The 18,196-nt window shown below is 43.0% G+C and overlaps 1 protein-coding gene across 3 annotated transcripts in view; it reads left to right on the forward strand.

Annotated features, from left to right (window-relative positions):
* Positions 1–1,309, forward strand: part of SPOP (speckle type BTB/POZ protein) — a 44,211-nt gene extending 42,902 nt beyond the window's left edge. For all 3 annotated transcript variants that reach the window (XM_074979222.1, XM_074979223.1, XM_074979224.1), the window contains exon 10: positions 977–1,309. In XM_074979222.1, the coding sequence (XP_074835323.1) occupies positions 977–1,121 (145 nt within the window). In that variant the 3' untranslated portion in view covers positions 1,122–1,309. The remainder of the gene's footprint in view (positions 1–976) is intronic.
* Positions 1,310–18,196: the final 16,887 nt, after the last annotated feature.

Consider the following 18,196-nt stretch of genomic DNA (forward strand, 5'->3'; position numbering starts at 1 on the left):
GCCACTTTGAGCAGTGTGAGGACACTAGAAGGCATGAAAACAGCCTGTGTGTGCTGCTAGCCTGGAGCTGCTTAGGTGAGTGTCTCCTGGCCAGACCCTGCCTCTTTCACCATATCTTACACCCCTCCCCCAGTCCAGAATCTTCTCTTGCACCCATACCTGCTCCATACCCCCTCCTGAACTCTGCACCCCAATACCCTGCACCAGGTCACAGCCCTCTCTTACGTCCATACTCCCCCTTTGACACCCCCAAGTCCTCTCCTACATCATCATCCTCTACCCTGAGCTGTCTTCTACACTTAACCTTCATCCTAGACCTCACACCCGTTCCATTGAAAAGTGCAGCCTTTGACCACTTAACAGAATCTTGGAGTGAACCACCTACCCCCATCAAATTGTTGCCTGCCCCTGTTCTAAGGATTAATTAATGAGTTCTTTTGGGGTCAGTTCTGAAGACATGTAGGGAGGAGTGCTGCAGACTTAACTGTCTCATTGTTTTTCTGTGGAGGTGGGAACTTTTTAAGATGTAAAATAACACAGGAGGTGAAGAGAGGTCATTAATATTTTACAGTGTTAAAATAGCAGACATTTTCCTAGGTAAAATTGCCTCTGTTGAGGTCTGAAATCTTTTGTGGTACTGGCTGATGATTGCCCTGTCTCTCAACTACATAGTGTATATGGAGTAATCATCTGTCCTGTCATGAATGGAGGTTGAAGCAGAAATGCATTGTGTCTTTCTTGCCTCAGAATATTCATGTTTAGATCATTAAATCTTGCTATGTTGAAGGAACTGTGTAAAGCAAAAGCTAGACAAGCAGGACCAAAACTTGTGAATGTAGTAAAAGTGATGTAATGTGTGCACTAAATGAGATTCCATAATAAGAGAGAATTTCCTCAGGGTCCCAGGTATGAGAAAACAATGTTTTAAGATTGTTTTCTCAGTAAAATCAATAATTCTATATTGTTCTCTTTCTAGTCATGCTTCTGATGTCATGGAGACCTCAGGCTGGAAGTCTATGGTGGTATCACATCCCCATTTGGTGGCTGAGGCATATCGCTCTTTGGCCTCTGCACAGTGTCCCTTCTTGGGACCACCACGTAAGCGACTGAAGCAATCCTAAGGCCGTGCCTGTCACATGATCCCATGTTTCTCTGGAAGCAGCAGCAGCTATTGCTGCTCTGGCCTTGACCACCAGGTAGACGGCACAATCTGAGGAGCTTTTACTCTGTTGTGGGGGGAAAGACTGCTTCGTGACACCCAGACTTTTCAAAACAGCACCAAGTAACTTGGGGAATGGGGGAGGGTGGGTCTGGGGCTCAGGAGCTGTTCAACCTAACAAATCCCTGTCGCTGCATCGTCTGTGTGTTCCCTTCGACTTGAATGAGTCAATAACTACGGCATTCGGTTTAACCACCGGCCCGCTCAGACTATCTCAGTAGTGTTACTGGGGGGAAATAAAATGTCTGACAGCACAGAGCAGGTCGTCAGACACCTGGAGCAAAGATGACATTTTAGTTTTGGAGTGAGTAGGAAACGAAGAGAATTTCCATTAAGATTCCGAAGAGGAGGAAGTACATGGTGGGAGCTCCAGTAGTATTTGTGTAAGAGAAAGAATACACATCCTTCCAGCTGTGCTAAAAACTGGACATTTGCGTAACTCCTTAATGCCATTTGGCAACAAGAAGATCAGTTTCTCTCTTAGTAGCACTTGTGTGTTGATTTGGGAAAAGAGTCTTTTTACTGAATAACAAGTTGAAGTGAAAGGGGACAGCAAAAGGCTGTGTGCTAAGGAGTATGTGAATAGACTGAAAGCGGCCTTTGCAAATCAACATTGGCTTTCTAGGACTGGAAAACCCTTGATCTGAAGCGTGCTGTCTCACGAGGACAATGGTTACCTGTTTTTAGATATTGTGGGAAATGTTTTTGGCATTTTTCCCTGCTTTATTTTTCCCCCTTTTTTTAAAAAAAGGAAAAGTTTTATTGTTCATGAATGCTACGTCAAAGGTCCCTGTCCTAAGTTGCTAAATGATTCTTATCAACTGTTTGTACCTGACTTGTTGACCGTCTAGGAGCTGGTCCTGTTCCTTTCTATTAGTCACTCTTCTTACAGGGAAGAAGTTCCAAAATAGCTGGTAATTTTTTTTCTTTTTGAAAATATAAATAATTACTATTTTGTACTGTGTGGTATCTTTTTCTTTCTTATTCCCTTTATTTTTTTAAACTCCTACCAGTTGCAAACCAGTTCCCTAAGGATTCTGTTTCAGGCTGTCAGTTACTTACATCAACACACCTGTCCCAGAATCCAAATGTGATTTACTAAGGGAGATTTTGCACAGAACTATAATTCCAAATTGCATTTTATTCCTCTTCGCAGATATTGCCAAAATACCTGAGAACATTTTGTTGTAATAAACATAATAAAAGGCTGGATGGCTGAATGTGGGGGAGAGCGATCATCTGTTCGAGCCATCACTAGGCCCTGATATCCAAAGGAGTTAAGTTAAAACACCCTGCTTCTGGATGGGGGGAAACTGGTCTGACTGCAAAAAGGCCAAAGAGGGCCATGGAATCTGCTCTAGAGAACAGTTTAGCTTCTGTCTGGCAAATGGAGTAGATGGCTTTGTTTCTAATTTATGATTCTGTTATGGTTCCTTTTCACAACCTCTGTCTTGTGTAAAAGAGAGAACCTTTACTCAGATGCTTGTGGGTGTTTTTTTTTTATCCTAATGCTGTGTGTATTTTTATCAAATGGTGACTTGCAGGAGTGTCCTTCCTGCCCTCTTCCCACCCCCTGCCTTTGCTAGGTCCTTAGCATACACACTGTCTTTTCTACATTTCACTTGGCTCATAAATTCCCATAGTTTGTTGATTAAACTCTGACTTAACCTGTGTGTGGGATTTAATATGCACTTCTTTTAAGTGGAATGAAGCATGTGATGAACTTCTCATTCTCCCCATAATTCCAGCCTTGTAAGAGCTGCAAACTGGTAACCCCAAGTTTTATAACTACCTTCCACCTTTGAAAGTTTGACGTTAGCTACTTGAGAGTCATAAAGCTGTCTCACTATTCTAAGGAAACTTTGTTTACTGTAAGGTTAAAACCACAAAGCTTTCAACCTTGTTGGGATAGCACATCCAACTGTTCTGGGAGTCTCCCTGGCTCAGCCATTCCTTGGGATGCAGACATACCTATCAGAAGACAAATGGGTCTAGGTGTCACTTTTCCCACCCTTTCTATGGGGGAGGTACTTACTGGAAAGCAAATTCAGATTTGGCAGCTTCTTTCCCAGAGGGATGGAGATATACCTGCAGGAAGGTAATCAGTTCTGGGACTTGTCTGTCCCAGCCTTTCCTGTAGGGCCAGCTATGTCTCCAGGGTATGCTCAGTGTCATGAAAGTTCTCTGAATTCAGTTGCATGAAGGAGGCTATGTGTTCAGATTGTTCCAGTTGATTTAACACTTTGTCAACTTCACTTTTTTTTTTCTTTTTGTTTTGTTTTAATTGTAAATGATACAGCTGAAGCCATCTGGTTATAACAACATCAGAACTAGAGCATACTGTTCATAAACCTCCCACTGATATCCTCCCCTCCCCACATCTGAAATGGTTACCTCACAATCTGTGGCATGTGTTGTTACTGCAGAGATGTTGGTGCCAGTGGAACAGTTGGGGATTTGAATTCCACAAGGAGAGGCATTTTTATCACAACAGTATTTCAGAGGGATGTTTTTACAGAATTTTCTCAGCTGCCGCATGTCTATGCTGAGATCCGAATTAAATTGTGTAGTCTGGGTCCTATGGACAGTGTTCCCTCTAATCTTGTTCATCCCTGTGCATATTTTTGCCATCCATGTGCAGAATAAATTTGTGTGCTGAGGGTATGTGTGAATATGCACCACCAGGAGAAAGCTGAACATACCTGTGGATGCTCTGCTGATTAGATGGGTGGCATTTGACTCTCCTGAGTGGCTTCACAAGCTCACAGTTTACAGGGAACGCTGTCTGTGGTCCTGATTTCTTCTCTCCCTTCCCCTCCCCTCACCCCCACCAACCTTCCACCAGTGTCATGAGGATATACCCAAGCTTTTTGTGTAGTCACACATCTGTCTCCATCTGGGTGTGTTATCTGATTTCTCACACTTTTCTGTTTGCTTCTACACTGAGCTGGGGGGTTGCTGTTTCTCAGGAGAATGAGAAATATCTGCATAAACTTATTAGCTTCTTCAGGCTTCAGCAGGATAATATACATCAGCCTGAGCCCAGAAGCAGTGTCTGCTTTTTCTGAGCATCCAAGCACTGAATGATCCTTTGGCCACCAAAGAGAGATCTCACTGACTGCCCCTTGGGCTTTCTGTTTTATTATAGAGTTAGTCTGCTGAGGTATTTTTCTCCTTATTGTGTAAGTTTTTCCAGATGAAAGGAAACAGCTTGTCTGCGAACAAACAACTGAGCAGGGAGAACTGCTGTGCTTTGAAACTGTTTCTTGCTTTGTTCTGGCTCTAAAACTGCTTTTAAGAACAACATTGCTATCTTTTGTAAAATCTCCTTCCACTTTCCTTTGTTTCCGAAGAGTTCTCAAGTTCAGTCCAATGTTTTCTGCAATGGCTTTGCAAGAATAATTATCCTGTTTAATCACTTTGGGCCAGGAAGATCTATCTATCTTTCTCTCTCTCTCTCTTGTGACTTCTCCAGACTTGTGATTCAGAATTACTTAACTTGTTTATTTCTAATGACTTTTCAGTTAATTTAATATGAAGGTATTTAATTATACAAGGTGTCTGTCTCTGCTTCCCTCCACCTCCTTCCCCCAACCTTCTGCTGCTTGGAGTTTTGCCTTTGATTGCACACACATGCAGCCGCAAATTCTGACTTGGCAATTCTTGTTTATATTAATTATCATTAAATTAAACTTAAAAGCACCAGTAGGTCTGCTTTAGTGTGTACAGGAATGGGTGATTTAAGCAGTGTCAAGTCTGGCCACACAAACTGGATCAGAGAAACCTAAATGGAGCTACTATCAGGTGGGTGCATGTAAGGTTAGACAACTGTTCACAGACAGTAACTATCAATGGTTCACAATCTTATCTTGCTGGAAGGTCATAATGAGTGGGTTTCCATAGGGATCAGTTTTGGGTCTAGTTCTTTTCAGAATCTTCATGGGTGATTTATATAATGACATACAGAGTATGTTTAATGAAGTTTGTGAAAGATACCTATCTGGGAGAAGTTGCAAGTGCTTTGGGTGATTGAATTATAATTAGAAATTATCTGAGGTAAATAGACTAAATAAGGACAAATGCAAAGTACTCCAATTAAGAAGGAACAATCAGTTGTGCACACACAAAATGGAGGATGACTACCCAAGAAGGAGTATTGCAGAAAGAGAGTTGGGAGTCATAATGGACCACAAGACAAATATGTGTCAACAGTGTCCCGCTCTTACAAAAAAAGCAAACATCACTCTGCGATGTATTTAGCAGGAGTATTGTAAGAAAGAATCAAGGAATAATTCTTCCACTCTACTCCGTGCTGATTGAGTCTCAACTGGAATATTGTGTCCAGTTCTGGGGTGCCACATTTCTGCAATATGTGGACAAATGGCAGAAGATCCCAAGAACAGCAACAAAAATGTTTAGAAGATGACCTATGAGGAAAGACTGACAAAATTCGGGTTGTTTAGTCTGGAAAAGAGAAGTCTGAGAGGGAGCAGTTTGCAAGTACCTGAAAGGTTGTTACAAGTAGGAGAGAAAAGAATTATTCTCCCTAACCTCTGATGATAGGACAAGAAGCAATGGTCTTGCAACAAAGGATGTTTAGGCTGGCTATTAGGAAAACTTCCTATCAGGGTGGTTAAGCACTGGAATAAACTGCTTAGGGAGGTTGTGGAATCTCCATCACTGCAGATGTTTAAGAGCAGGTTAGACAAATACCTGTCAGGGATAATCTAAGTGGTGATTGATCCTGCCATGAGTGCAGGGACTTCTCAAGGTCTGTCCAGTCTATGCTTCCATGAATCTGAGAAACTGTGGAAAAAATCATGGAGAAATGATACACAGGAGCCTAGAGAAGTTAAAAGTATCGATTCACAATAACCAAATGAGAACTGTGAATTATACTTAGCCCAATAGAAATTGTCAATCATGTCAGAGTTGAGGTTCATTTGGAAGAAAGTAGTTTGGAAAAGTTTGCTGGTACCTTGTTTCAGTGTGAAGGACTCAATAAATTCACAGGAAGAGGAACGGTAAAAGTATTGGAGACAGAGGGAATTGTCATTCAATCAAGAGTAATATAAGAATGCAGCTGGGCAGCAGTAATCTGAAACTCAGAGTCTTTGGAAGGAAGATAATTGGAAACACGGTGATGCCAAAAGAAAGCAAGAGGAGAGAGTGTACAGTAAATTGGATAGCAGGTTACAATGCCATAAGAGCCAAAACAAAGTTGAATAGGACTGGTCCCAGTACAGACACTAGAGGCCATGCCCATGGTGTTGCCACTGCACCAGCACTGTTTAAACCAGAGCTGAGAATGCAATATTCACCTGCACTGTCAAAAGGCATTCATTTGGAAGGACTTCAGTGAAGAAAACACAACAAAGATTAGTTGAAATTGCTGCCATTTGGCAATGGTGTTGGGAAAGTAACTGTTTGTTTAGCTATTTGTACAAAGAGCAAGGAAATAAATCAAGGGTTGAGACAAGTGCAGTGTATCCCTTAGGACTCAAAGGATGAAAATTAACAAATTAAAACCTCACCCAACTGTTGGAAAACATTTTCCTGTTACAAAGATTCTGGAATTGTCACTCAGATGTAGTGACAAGTATCAGAGAGGTAGCCATGTTAGTCTGTATCTTCAAGAACAAGAAGTCGTGTGGCACCTTATAGACTAACAGATAGTTTGGAGCATAAGCTTTCATGGGTAAAGACCAGCTTCATTGGATTGCAACCCATAAAAGCTTATGCTCCAAACTATCTGTTAGTTTATAAGGTGCCACAGGACTTCTTGTTGTTCTCAGATGCAGTGGGTATCCTATAACTTTTAGGTAATTCAAAAGTAGACTAGACAAAGAACTTCAGTATGCTGTGGGAAACAGAGAAGCTGACTTGAGGATGGATATAATGAACAACCTAATGGTGACTTTTTCTTTCTCACCCTTTTATGGATCAGCCAACTCCCTTACCTTTATAGCTTATCTGCGATGGCTGCAGTGTTGGGTTATCTGAAAAAATACCAATAGGATAGTTGTAAGGAGACTGTGTGAACATGAACACTACTAAGATGACAAGGTTCAGAGAGGTAGTCATGTTAGTCTGTTTCCGCAAAAACAATGAGGAGTCTAAATTGGTTAGTCTTAAGTGCCACAGGACTCCTCCTTGTTTCTGCCCAGATGATTGCAGCTGCTTGAGCTTAGGGTATTTCATTTACTTCCCTACACCTCATCTTCCCTCTCTTCTCCTCCCTCCTCCATTTTTTCACTTGTAGTTTCTCCTTCAGAACAGGACTGAGCATTTATTAGGCCCATCCCTCCTCTCGTTGCCTGAGGCCTCTGCTGAACTATTTTATTCAAGCCACATTACTTTGGTCCTTCCTCTTTTCCCCCTACTCTTCTAGTCTTTTTGTCATTGACAAATTAGCTCATTGTTCAACTTATGCCAAAAGAACACATGACAGATACAAACCAGCTGAATAGGATGCTGAGTTCATTAACTTCTCTGAAAGAGTTCACCACTGGGTTACAACTAGCAGGATGAATCACACATGGAAATTGAGAGATACTTTAACACTGCAAAAGCTATAACATTGCCAGCACCTGGCAGTATTTCAGGAGCCACGGTTTGAAAATTATCAGGCAAATAGGTGTTTTCTGCCTCTAACATCTATGAAATATATTAGGCTTATAGAACTTGACCAACATTCTCATCTGATTTGCAAGATGAGTCTAAACTAAGCATGACGCTTCAAAGTGAGACCATCAGCATTAGTGTTTGGAAATGATGTAAAGCTGTAGATTATGGGCAATAGACAAAGATTCCAAATGACCCCAGAAATGAGGTGTGCTTCTCTGTAGTAACTAGTAGGTAACACAACTTTTAGAGTTAGCAACTTGTCATTATAAACAGTAGAGAAGCCAGGAAACCGGACGTTGGGAGATCTGATTTGTATTCCCACTTCTCTTATGGACTGATGGTGTGACCTTGGGCCAATTATTTCGCTCCTTGTGCTTCCTGACCAATTAGCAACTGTGAATAGTAACAGAGAGTAAGCCGTGCTAGTCTATACACTATCAAAACAAAAAGCAGTCAAGTAGCACTTTAAAGACTAGCAAAATAGTTTATTAGGTGAGCTTTCGTGGGACAGACCCACTTCTTCAGACCACAGCCAGACCAGAACAGACTCAATATTTAAGACACAGAGAACCAAAAACAGTAAGCAAGGAGGACAAATCAGAAAAAGATAATCAAGGTGAGCAAATCAGAGTGTGGAGGGGTGGGGGGGAAGATCAAGAATTAGACTGAGTCAAGTATGCAGACGAGCCCCTATAGTGACTCAGAAAGTTCCCATCACGATTTAAACCATGTGTTAATGTTCCGCTCACCTAATAAACTATTTTGCTAGTCTTTAAAGTACTACTTGACTGCTTTTTGTTTTGATAGTGTATAGACTAGCACGGCTTACTCTCTGTTACTATTCGACATGCAAGGCACTACATTTAGCCATTTGGAATGGAGATCCATCAACTACATGAAAAAACTCGCCCAGATCCAGACAGACATCATCTTTCTCTCCAAATGCAAGAAAATGGACATTATACCCAAGGGACTGGCAGTGAAAAACCCATTACAATCAACATACTACACTGACTACAGTGAACATCTATGCAACACGCTTTCTAAGAAACCGAGGAACCACTTGATCAAAATCCTTTACAATAAACAAAAGATGATCAAAAATGAACTCTCTGAACTTGAAATTATCATCAATGAACAGGCATCCACACAAGACCCCACAGTACGAAACTTTACCAGTGCCAGACAAGATATTTATAAAACACACTTCCTCTTTCTACAAAAAAGGAAAGAGAATAAATTTTCTTCATTACTTCATTCCTCAGGATACTTCAACCACAATAACAGTGGCTCGACCAACAACATTGTTAACCTTTCAAACTACCAACTCAGCCCAGCAGAGGAGTCTCTCTTATCCCGGGGTCTTTCCTTCTGCCCTACTTCCCCCACGAACTTAATACAATTCTGTGGGGACCTTGAAGCCTTTTGCCGCCTCCGTCTAAAGGAATTTTTCCAGCACACCTATGAACAACAGTCTGACTCTCTCGACTCCCCACTACCGACAACAAAAGAAGAAGAACTATATGTGGACTCTCCCTGAGGGTCGTAGTGAAAGTCTGGACTTCTACGTACAATGCTTCCGCAACCGTGCTCAGTCTGACATTATACACAAACAATGCCAAATGAGACACAATCTCAACTATGCTGAACACTATGCTGTCCAGAGTCTCAAAAATAACCTAGACATCATAATCAAACCAGCTGACAAAGGGGGTGCTGTTGTCATCCTGAATAGGTCAGACTATGAACAGGAGGCAGCCAGACAACTCTCCAACACCACATTTTACAGACCTCTCTCCGCTGATCCCACTTTGGAATTCCAAAGGAAATTACAACAACTACAGAAGGAACTCCCTGCTGCTACTCGGGACTTCATTAACTCAGACACACCATCTGAGCCGCAGCCTGGATTATTCTATTTACTTCCCAAAATCCACAAACCTGGAAACCCTGGACACCCTATCATTTCAGGTATTGGCACTCTTACCACCGGACTATCCAGTTACGTGAACTCCCTCCTCAAACCCTATGCCACCAACGCTCCCAGCTATATCCGAGATACCACCGACTTCCTGAGGAAATTACAAAACATCAGAAAAGTTCCTGATAACGCCATCCTTGCCACAATGGATATAGAGGCTCTGTACACTAATATTCCACATAAAGACGGATTACAAGCAATCAGGAACACCATCCCTGATGCCACCACAGCCAGTCTGGTGTCTGACCTCTGTAACTTTGTTCTCGCACACAATCATTTCCGTTTTGGGGACAATTTATACCTCCAAATTAGTGGAACTGCTATGGGCACCCGCATGGCCCCACAATATGCTAATATATTTATGGCTGACCTGGAACAACGATTCCTCAGCTCTCGTCCCCTATTACCACTCCTCTACTTAAGATACATTGGTGACATCTTTATGATTTGGACCCATGGTACAGAGGCTCTAGAAGAATTCCACAGAGACTTTAACAATCTACACCCCACCATCAACTTATGCCTCGATTACAACATGCAAGAGAGATTTCCTGGACACTACAGTACTAATCAAGGATGGCCTGATCAGTACCACACTGTACCGAAAACCTACTGATCGCTACACTTATCTATACCCTTCTAGTTTCCATCCTGCACACGTGACTAGATCCACTGTTTACAGTCAAGCTCTTAGGTATAATCGCATTTGCTCTGATCCAACTGACGGAGACCAAAAACTACACGAACTTTACCAAATATTCATAAACCTGAATTACCCACCAGGAGAAGTAAAAAAAACAAATCGACAGGACCAGACGCATACCCAGAAACCAGCTACTCCAAGATCGGCCCAAAAAAGTCAAGAACAGAACACCACTGGTCATCACCTACAGCCCCCAACTCAGACCACTGCAACAAATTATTAAAGACCTACAACCTATTCTTAATCAGGATGCTACGCTCCAGAAGGCCCTGAGTGACATGCCTGTTCTCTCCTACAGACAACCTCCCAATCTCATGAGGATCCTTACTAACAGCCGCAGTCTATACCCCAGGAACACCAGTCCTGGAACCTTTCCCTGCAACAAAGCCTGCTGCCAGCTTTGTCCACATATCTTCTCTGGAAATACCATCACTGGACCTAACCAGGTTACTCACAGAATCACGAGCACTTTCTCATGCTCCTCTACTAACATCATATATGCCATCATGTGCCAACAATGCCCAGATGCTTTGTATATTGGACAGACTTCTAACTCCCTTAGACAAAGGGTCAACAGGCACAAAACAGACATCAAAACACTCCAGATCCACAAACCAGTTAGTCAACATTTTAATGGAATGGGGCATTCTGTCCATGACCTCAAGGTATGTGTGTTACTGAAGAGAAATTATCTCTCCGTTTTAGAAAGAGAAGTGGATGAACTGACATTTATATTCAAATTCGGAACATTAACACATGGTTTAAATAGTGATGGGAACTTTCTGCGTCACTATGGGGGCTCGTCTGCATACTTGACTCAATCTAATTCTTGATCTTCCCCCCCACCCCTCCACTCTCTGATTTGCTCACCTTGATTATCTTTTTCTGATTTGTCCTCCTTGCTTATTGTTTTTGGTTCTCTGTGTCTTAAATATTGAGTCTGGTCTGGCTATGGTCTGAAGAAGTGGGTCTGTCCCATGAAAGCTCACCTAATAAACTATTTTGCTAGTCTTTTAAAGTGCTACTTGACTGCTTTTCGTTTTGATAGCAACTGAGTGATCACAGAACAGTCACTTGACTACCCCTGTACATAACCTTCATAGACATTGAAAAAGGCTTCAACAGCATTGATAAAGACACTTTGTGGAAAGTGCTGCAACACCGGGGCATCCCACCCAAAATTATTAACTTGATCTGTTCCGTGTCCAAACCCTCTAAGTACCAAGCTGTTCACAACAGTATGTGGACAGAATCCTTCAGTATACTCTCAGGAGTGCAACAAGGATGCCTATCATCACTCCTCCTGTTCTTGATCAAAATGGACCAACTTACGAGCAGGACGTCAGGTTGCTGTCAACAAGGCATTCAGTGGACACTTTTCAAACAGCTAGAGGACGTTAATTTTGCTGACTGTCACCCTCCAACATGGAAGAAAAGGTTGCAACACTAAACAAAACTGCCTCAATAACTGGACTGAGCATTAACAAGGGAGAGACCAAGACAATGAGGAACAATGAGTCCCAACATGACCACCATCACACTGGGAAGGGATGACCTGGAAAATGTGGAGCAGTTCACCTACTGGGGGAATATCATGGACAGAGATGGAGGAACAGACAAGGATATCAGTGCCAGGACAGGGAAGGACACAGCTGCATTCAGGACTCTTCGCCCTATATGGGGTTCACAAATAATATGTACAAAGATGACACCGCAGATTTTCAACACAAATATGAAGTGTGCGCTTTTGTATGGATGCAAGACCTGGTGTAGTAAAAAGTCTTCAAATCACAAGCTACAGACATTCATAAACAGGTGCCTGAGATACATCTTTTGCATCAAATGGCAAGACTTTGTCACAAATGAGGAGCTCTGAAACAGCAGGACAAGAACTGCTTGACGTTCAAAGCAAGAAAGTGGAGATGGCTAGGCCATACTCTCAGAAAACCATCATGAAGCATAGTCCATCAAGCTCTCAAATGGAACCCGCAAGGAAAATGCAAGACCTTAGATAATGTGGAGAAGATCTGCTGAGATTGAAGGACAACAATTTGGGGTATTCCTGGAGTCAGCTAGAAGTTTTGTCCTGAGACAGAGTGACATGGAGGAGATTTATAGGTGACCTATGCTCCACTCAGAGTACAAGCGTTTATTTCAAGTAAGTCAACGTGCTTCCTATCTTTATAAAAAATGGGACTAATACTCTCTAAAGCCCTGAGAGGCCTGTTGATGAAAAGTTTTGTTAAGTATTGGTGATTTATAACAACAATTGTGGCCCCTTAAACACTACCAAATTTATTTGGACATAAGCTTTCTTGGGCTGGAACCCACTTCATCAGATGCAAAAAGGAAGCATACAAGAAGTAGAAACTTGGACAGGTGACTAAGGAAGTGTATAAATATATTGCTCGAGCATGCAGGGGTGTAATCAGGAAGGCAAAAGTGCAATAGAAGTTGCAGCTAGCAAGGGCTGTGAAAGGGGATAAGAGAGGTTTCTAAAGGCATGTTAGCAATAAGAGGGTGATCAGGGAGGCTGTGGTACCCTTACTGGATGGTTATCTAGTGACAGATGATGTGGGAAAAGCTGAAGTATTCAATGATTTTTGCCTCTGTCATCTTTAAGTCCTGGCTTGACGAAGCCCTGGCTGGGATGATTTAATTAGAATTGGTCCTGTTCTCGATCTCACAAGGTCTCTTCCAACCCCATGATTCTCTAAAAACTTCATGTATCTGGCAAAGTGAGTTCCAGCCCATGAAAGTTTATGCTCCATAAATTTGTTAGCCTGTAAGGTGACACAGGGCTTGTCCTTTTTTTCCTGAGAGAGACTAACCCGGCTGCCTCTCTGAAGCTGATTGTAGTCGTTTCCATTCCTAATGATCCTGAAGTTTATTTTTCTTCATGGCTTTTCTGCATCTCCTACATTGTTCTGACTCAGGTAATGCCACTCACTACATGTACCCTGCTGATTTTTTTTTTTAATTGCAGATCTGATCTCTAATGTGGAATGGCAGATGGTAAAATCTAAAGTAGGCAACAGCAGTCTCTTATCTGAGGCCTATAAACAAAGTTGAATGGCAAAATTTTCTTTTAATGAGCTAAATGTATTCCTAGGTGCTGAAGCCTCAAACAATAAAGATAAAAGGGGGTATATACCATTCAGTGAGTTTCTAAACCAACCTTTTTATTCATTGCAGCACCCTCAGAAATCATTCCATCCAACTCCAGGTTTGTAATAACTCTCTAGAATGCATTATTTGCTGATGTCCTAATTATCACTGGTGCCATGCTGTGGCATGGAGCCAGGCTGTTTGGAGTGAAGGTAAGTGGCATTTTTATTTTATTGATGGTTCTTTTGAAAAATGCCATAGATCTTTTGTGGTTAAAGTTAGTTTTGCAAAACTTTGCTATATAATGAATGCTGCTTAGCCAGACCCAGGTCTGTTCTCCATGGAGGCTGGAACGGCCATTCTGCTGAGGTCAAATGATGTATTCTAGAGCGTCATCAGACCACGAGTTGGCATTGGTAACGTCAAGGAGATGGAAGTGTTCCGTGAATTAAAAAACTGCTGCTGTTTTGGCTAGCACATGTCTTTTATTTTTTTTTCCTGTACAGTAAACTCTTGAAATGTGCAGCTTCAAGTTGCATGTAACTCACTTTAACATGAGTTACGCACAGCTTGAAGCTATTCTGCGGTTGTCATCTTGCTAATGTGGGAGGCTAAGAACCCCTTCTCACTGTCTTCCCCCTGCTTCCTGGCTCCCCTCCACTGGCTAGAGACAGGAAACTAAGCGAGGCTGCTGCCCTGGTCAGTTCCCCAGGTCTGCAAGAAGAGGGGAGCCAGGAAGCTCCAGGAGCCAGCAGCCTGGTTCCCAGCTTCCTGCCACTTGCAGGACCTGGGAAACTGACCAGCTCATGCAAGTGCTCGCCTGGCAGGAAGCGAGAAACTGACCAGCCATGTGCTGGTCAGTTTCCTGGGTCCAGCTAGCAGTAGGGAACTGGGAACCAGTCTGTTGCTTGGTTCCTGTCTCTCTGCTGCTTGAAGGACCAAGAAACTGACCAGCATGTGGCTGGTCAATTTCCTGGGTCCCACAAAAGGCAAGGAGATGGGAACCAGGCAAGCCTAGGGGAGCCCAGAATCTGGCTGCAGCCTGGTTCCTGTCTCCCAACTTGTGCAAAAATTTGAGTTACACAGGGGTTGCAGGAACGTAACCCCCATGTAACTCGAGGGTTTACAGTAGTGTTGGGCATGGCAACTGCTATTCAGTGTAGCCATCGCAGCTCATTGCAAACAGAAGAAAGAAGGTATGTCACCACGTTTTAGAGCTAAAAGAAGCCTTATCCTGTGAGCGAACAAGCATCAGAGATATGTGCTATATGATCTGTGGCTGTGCGCATGCGCACGTTGTGTAAAAAAATTAAGAGACAGTGGGGAAATAGATCAGAAAACAGTAGGTGAGTGGGATAGCTCAGGGAATTGGCAAATAGTAGGAGTACGATTATATAGTTGTATATTAATGGTATTTGAGAGTGTTTCTGTACCTTAGCTCCTCTTGGTTGTTGGTGGCTTACCTGAAATAATTTCTAGGTCTCTGTCCTTGGTGGGTCACTCAAAACTGCAACCGCAGCTATGCTTAATGATCTCTTTGAAATCTCCATTTTGTGTGGACAATGGTGACCTACTCCTCATTTTTTTTTCCCCTTCAGGGAGAGAATCTTTATAAACAAGAGATATGATAGACACATCCACCTAAAAGAGAGTGCTCCTGAATGCAAGGGAGCCTCTGAGTTGTTTTTACAGCATGGGGGAAGGGAAGCTGCATTTCTGACTTAATCAGGATTCTGATTTGGTAGCTAAGTATGAGCATACCCAGATTCTGGAGTTGTGTTATAGTTGTGTTGGCCAGAGGTGTAAAGATACACGATCCCTGAACAACGTTGCTATGCCTGCAGAAGCTGCTAGTGTATACTGTTGTAATGCCAAAACTGCTTTTATGCTATAATTTGTTTTGCTCATATGGGGAAGGGGAGTGTTTGTGTGGCTACATAGAAGAGATTCAAATGCCACCCAGCTGATTAGCAGATCATCCACAGTGCCCACAGCCAGCAGCGTGTGTTCCTACTCCTGGTGTGCGTCTGCACATTCCTGAGAGCACATAACAACATTTATTCTGCATATGGGTGGAAAAATTAGTGGGAACATTGGTCCACAGTAGGACCAATACTTTACCAGCAGAGTATGTCAGTATTTGCGCTGGTTAAGAGCGTCTCACATAGACATGGTACACACATTTCATAGCGATTTAACCCTATGCAGTTCTCAATGTGCTATGGTAGAGGTGCTTTGCCCTTCTGATCTCGTGTTCATGCCTGTGGTGGAGCACATATCTCAATCATGCTATCTGTTTTGGAGGGGAGTCAGCCTTGGTAGAGAGAGTTGTTGCTCCATTGGGGACCCTTGGCACCATTGAATTGGCACATAGTCTTAAAAAGGAACGAATATAGATTATCTGAGATCACCCCAAGGATTTCCAGGTGGCCAGCAGAATGATGTGTTTTTCAGGAACCAGCATTGGCAGCTGATAGCATGAATGTGCAGCAGCAGTTTTACTGCTGTGTTCTGTGCCGCTGCCAGTGTAGACTTTTCCAAAGGGTGGTGGGATGGAGAGGGTCTTTCTCTTCCAGAACAATTGGCAACAGGAAGGGAAAAAATGGAGGACCATTAGGCTAACATAAGACAGGAACACGCAGAAGTACCAGGCACATCTTGGAGGCAAGAGATGCTGAGTAGGCTAAGACTTGCTCTACACTTTTAGATTGACATGACACTTGGGAGCGTAGAAAAGTCGACAGTCATTAGTGCTATAGTGATGCAGATGTAATCCCTATTGTAGGCACAACTAGGCTGACAGCAGAATGCTTCAGGCAATGTAATACTGTTGCTTAGGGATGTGGTGCCCCCAGGATGATTGTGGGGGGACACCCCTTCTGTAGTCTAGCTGCATCCTACAGCAACAGGGTTATGCTGGTGTAGCTAAACTGCTGTGTTCCCCATAGAGTAGACACAACTTGAAGAAATTTTTTATTTATTTATGAGAATATTTCCCATCAAGGAAAATAGATAAAAGTAGGTGATTCCTGAGGCAGTTGAAAGTAGAGTGCTATCTGCCTTGGATCATAGAAGCCTGGCAAGTGGAGAAAAACCACCTGTTCTCCTACCCTGTCCGCCTTTATCGTACGCATGGTTCATCTCTATTCCCCATGTGTGGCAATTGCCACACTGCTGTGGATGTTGCATAGCTTGGCAGACAACAGCAGTAACAACAAACCAGTCTGCTGGCACTGATCATTTTATTGACCAGATGCATTGACTCTCCCTCCCTCCATCACCCCAGTGAAAAATGTTAATCATTTAGCCCTTCTCATTTCATCAAAATACTGTACAAGCATCCAAATGCGTCGGGAGCTGGGAAAGCACAGAGCTCAAGTGCCCACAAGTAAAACTGAATTATTTAGAAAGTGGTGGGGGGATTAGTGTGCGCAGGTGCAGGCTATGAAACAGTGCGGGGGTTGGAATCTTCTGTGGAGAGGCTAGTCCATTGTGAGGTTTGAAGAACAGGACAGGTTTTCCGTTGCTGCCCTCTTGACTCGTACTTGATAACCTTTTCTTTTGCATTCTCCTTCCCTAGCTTCTCCCCTGGTGTGCTCCCCAATGTGTCTCTCTCCTTGTATTTACTTCTGATACTTCACCTGCTGAAGCCATTGTAGTGATCTATTGAGCACTGGCAGCGAACCCACGGACAGACTCAAACCTGGGGTCTCTGGAGCTTTGCACGTGAGCTTCTACAGTTGGAGCTAAAAGCCAGCTGGCTCTCAGCTCAGGCTGTAAAGGAGACTCGTTCTGCCTCTCTCTAAATGGTCTAGGTGCCAGTACATGGGCCAAAGAGCCACACTTAGTAGGCTTGTGGGTTACAACAGCATCCTTGATGTTTTGTACAAACATTAGAAGATGTGGTTCTTGTCCCAGGGGACATTGTGCTTTAATTCAGACACAGTGCAGTTCAGACAATGCTGTACCCTCGATGCTAGTTCCCCTGGAAACAGATGTCAAAAAGCTTGGCTGAAGAAGCAGTGGTCTTCCCTCCCCTCCCTTAAGAAGGATTAGGAAAAAGAGAGAGATCAGCTGTTCTGTGAAGGAGGATAGCCTCTGAAAGACGAAATGGCTTGGAAGAAATGTCCTGAGTGCTGGTGGGAAGTTTCAGGGTGTGTGTAAATACCTGGAATACTGAAGGTAATATGGTCTTACGCCTTGCTTGTGAGCCTTGACAGTCTACTGGAGTCAGCTCTTTTCCAGTCCCATGGACACGTTTTAGCTCTTTTTTTGCCTTGAGCTACCTAGCCCACATTGGACCCAAGCTTTCTTAGACAGTGTTACAATTTAAGAGCTGTCTGGCACCTCGGAAAGTGCTTACACAGGGATGTGTCTGGTTTGAAAATCACAGTAGAGATGATTTATTGCCCACTTCCACCTTCAGTTTGCAACGTACTTCTATAAATACCATTGTAAGAAAACAAGGGGAACCCAGGCTGCAATCCTGCTCCATAACACCTGCACTCAAGTGGTTGTTTCTAGTATTGTTTAACTGTAGTGCAGCTGGGGAACTACA

This window comes from Carettochelys insculpta, chromosome 28 (genome assembly GCF_033958435.1).
Source record: "Carettochelys insculpta isolate YL-2023 chromosome 28, ASM3395843v1, whole genome shotgun sequence".
Classification (NCBI taxonomy): Eukaryota; Metazoa; Chordata; order Testudines; family Carettochelyidae; genus Carettochelys; species Carettochelys insculpta.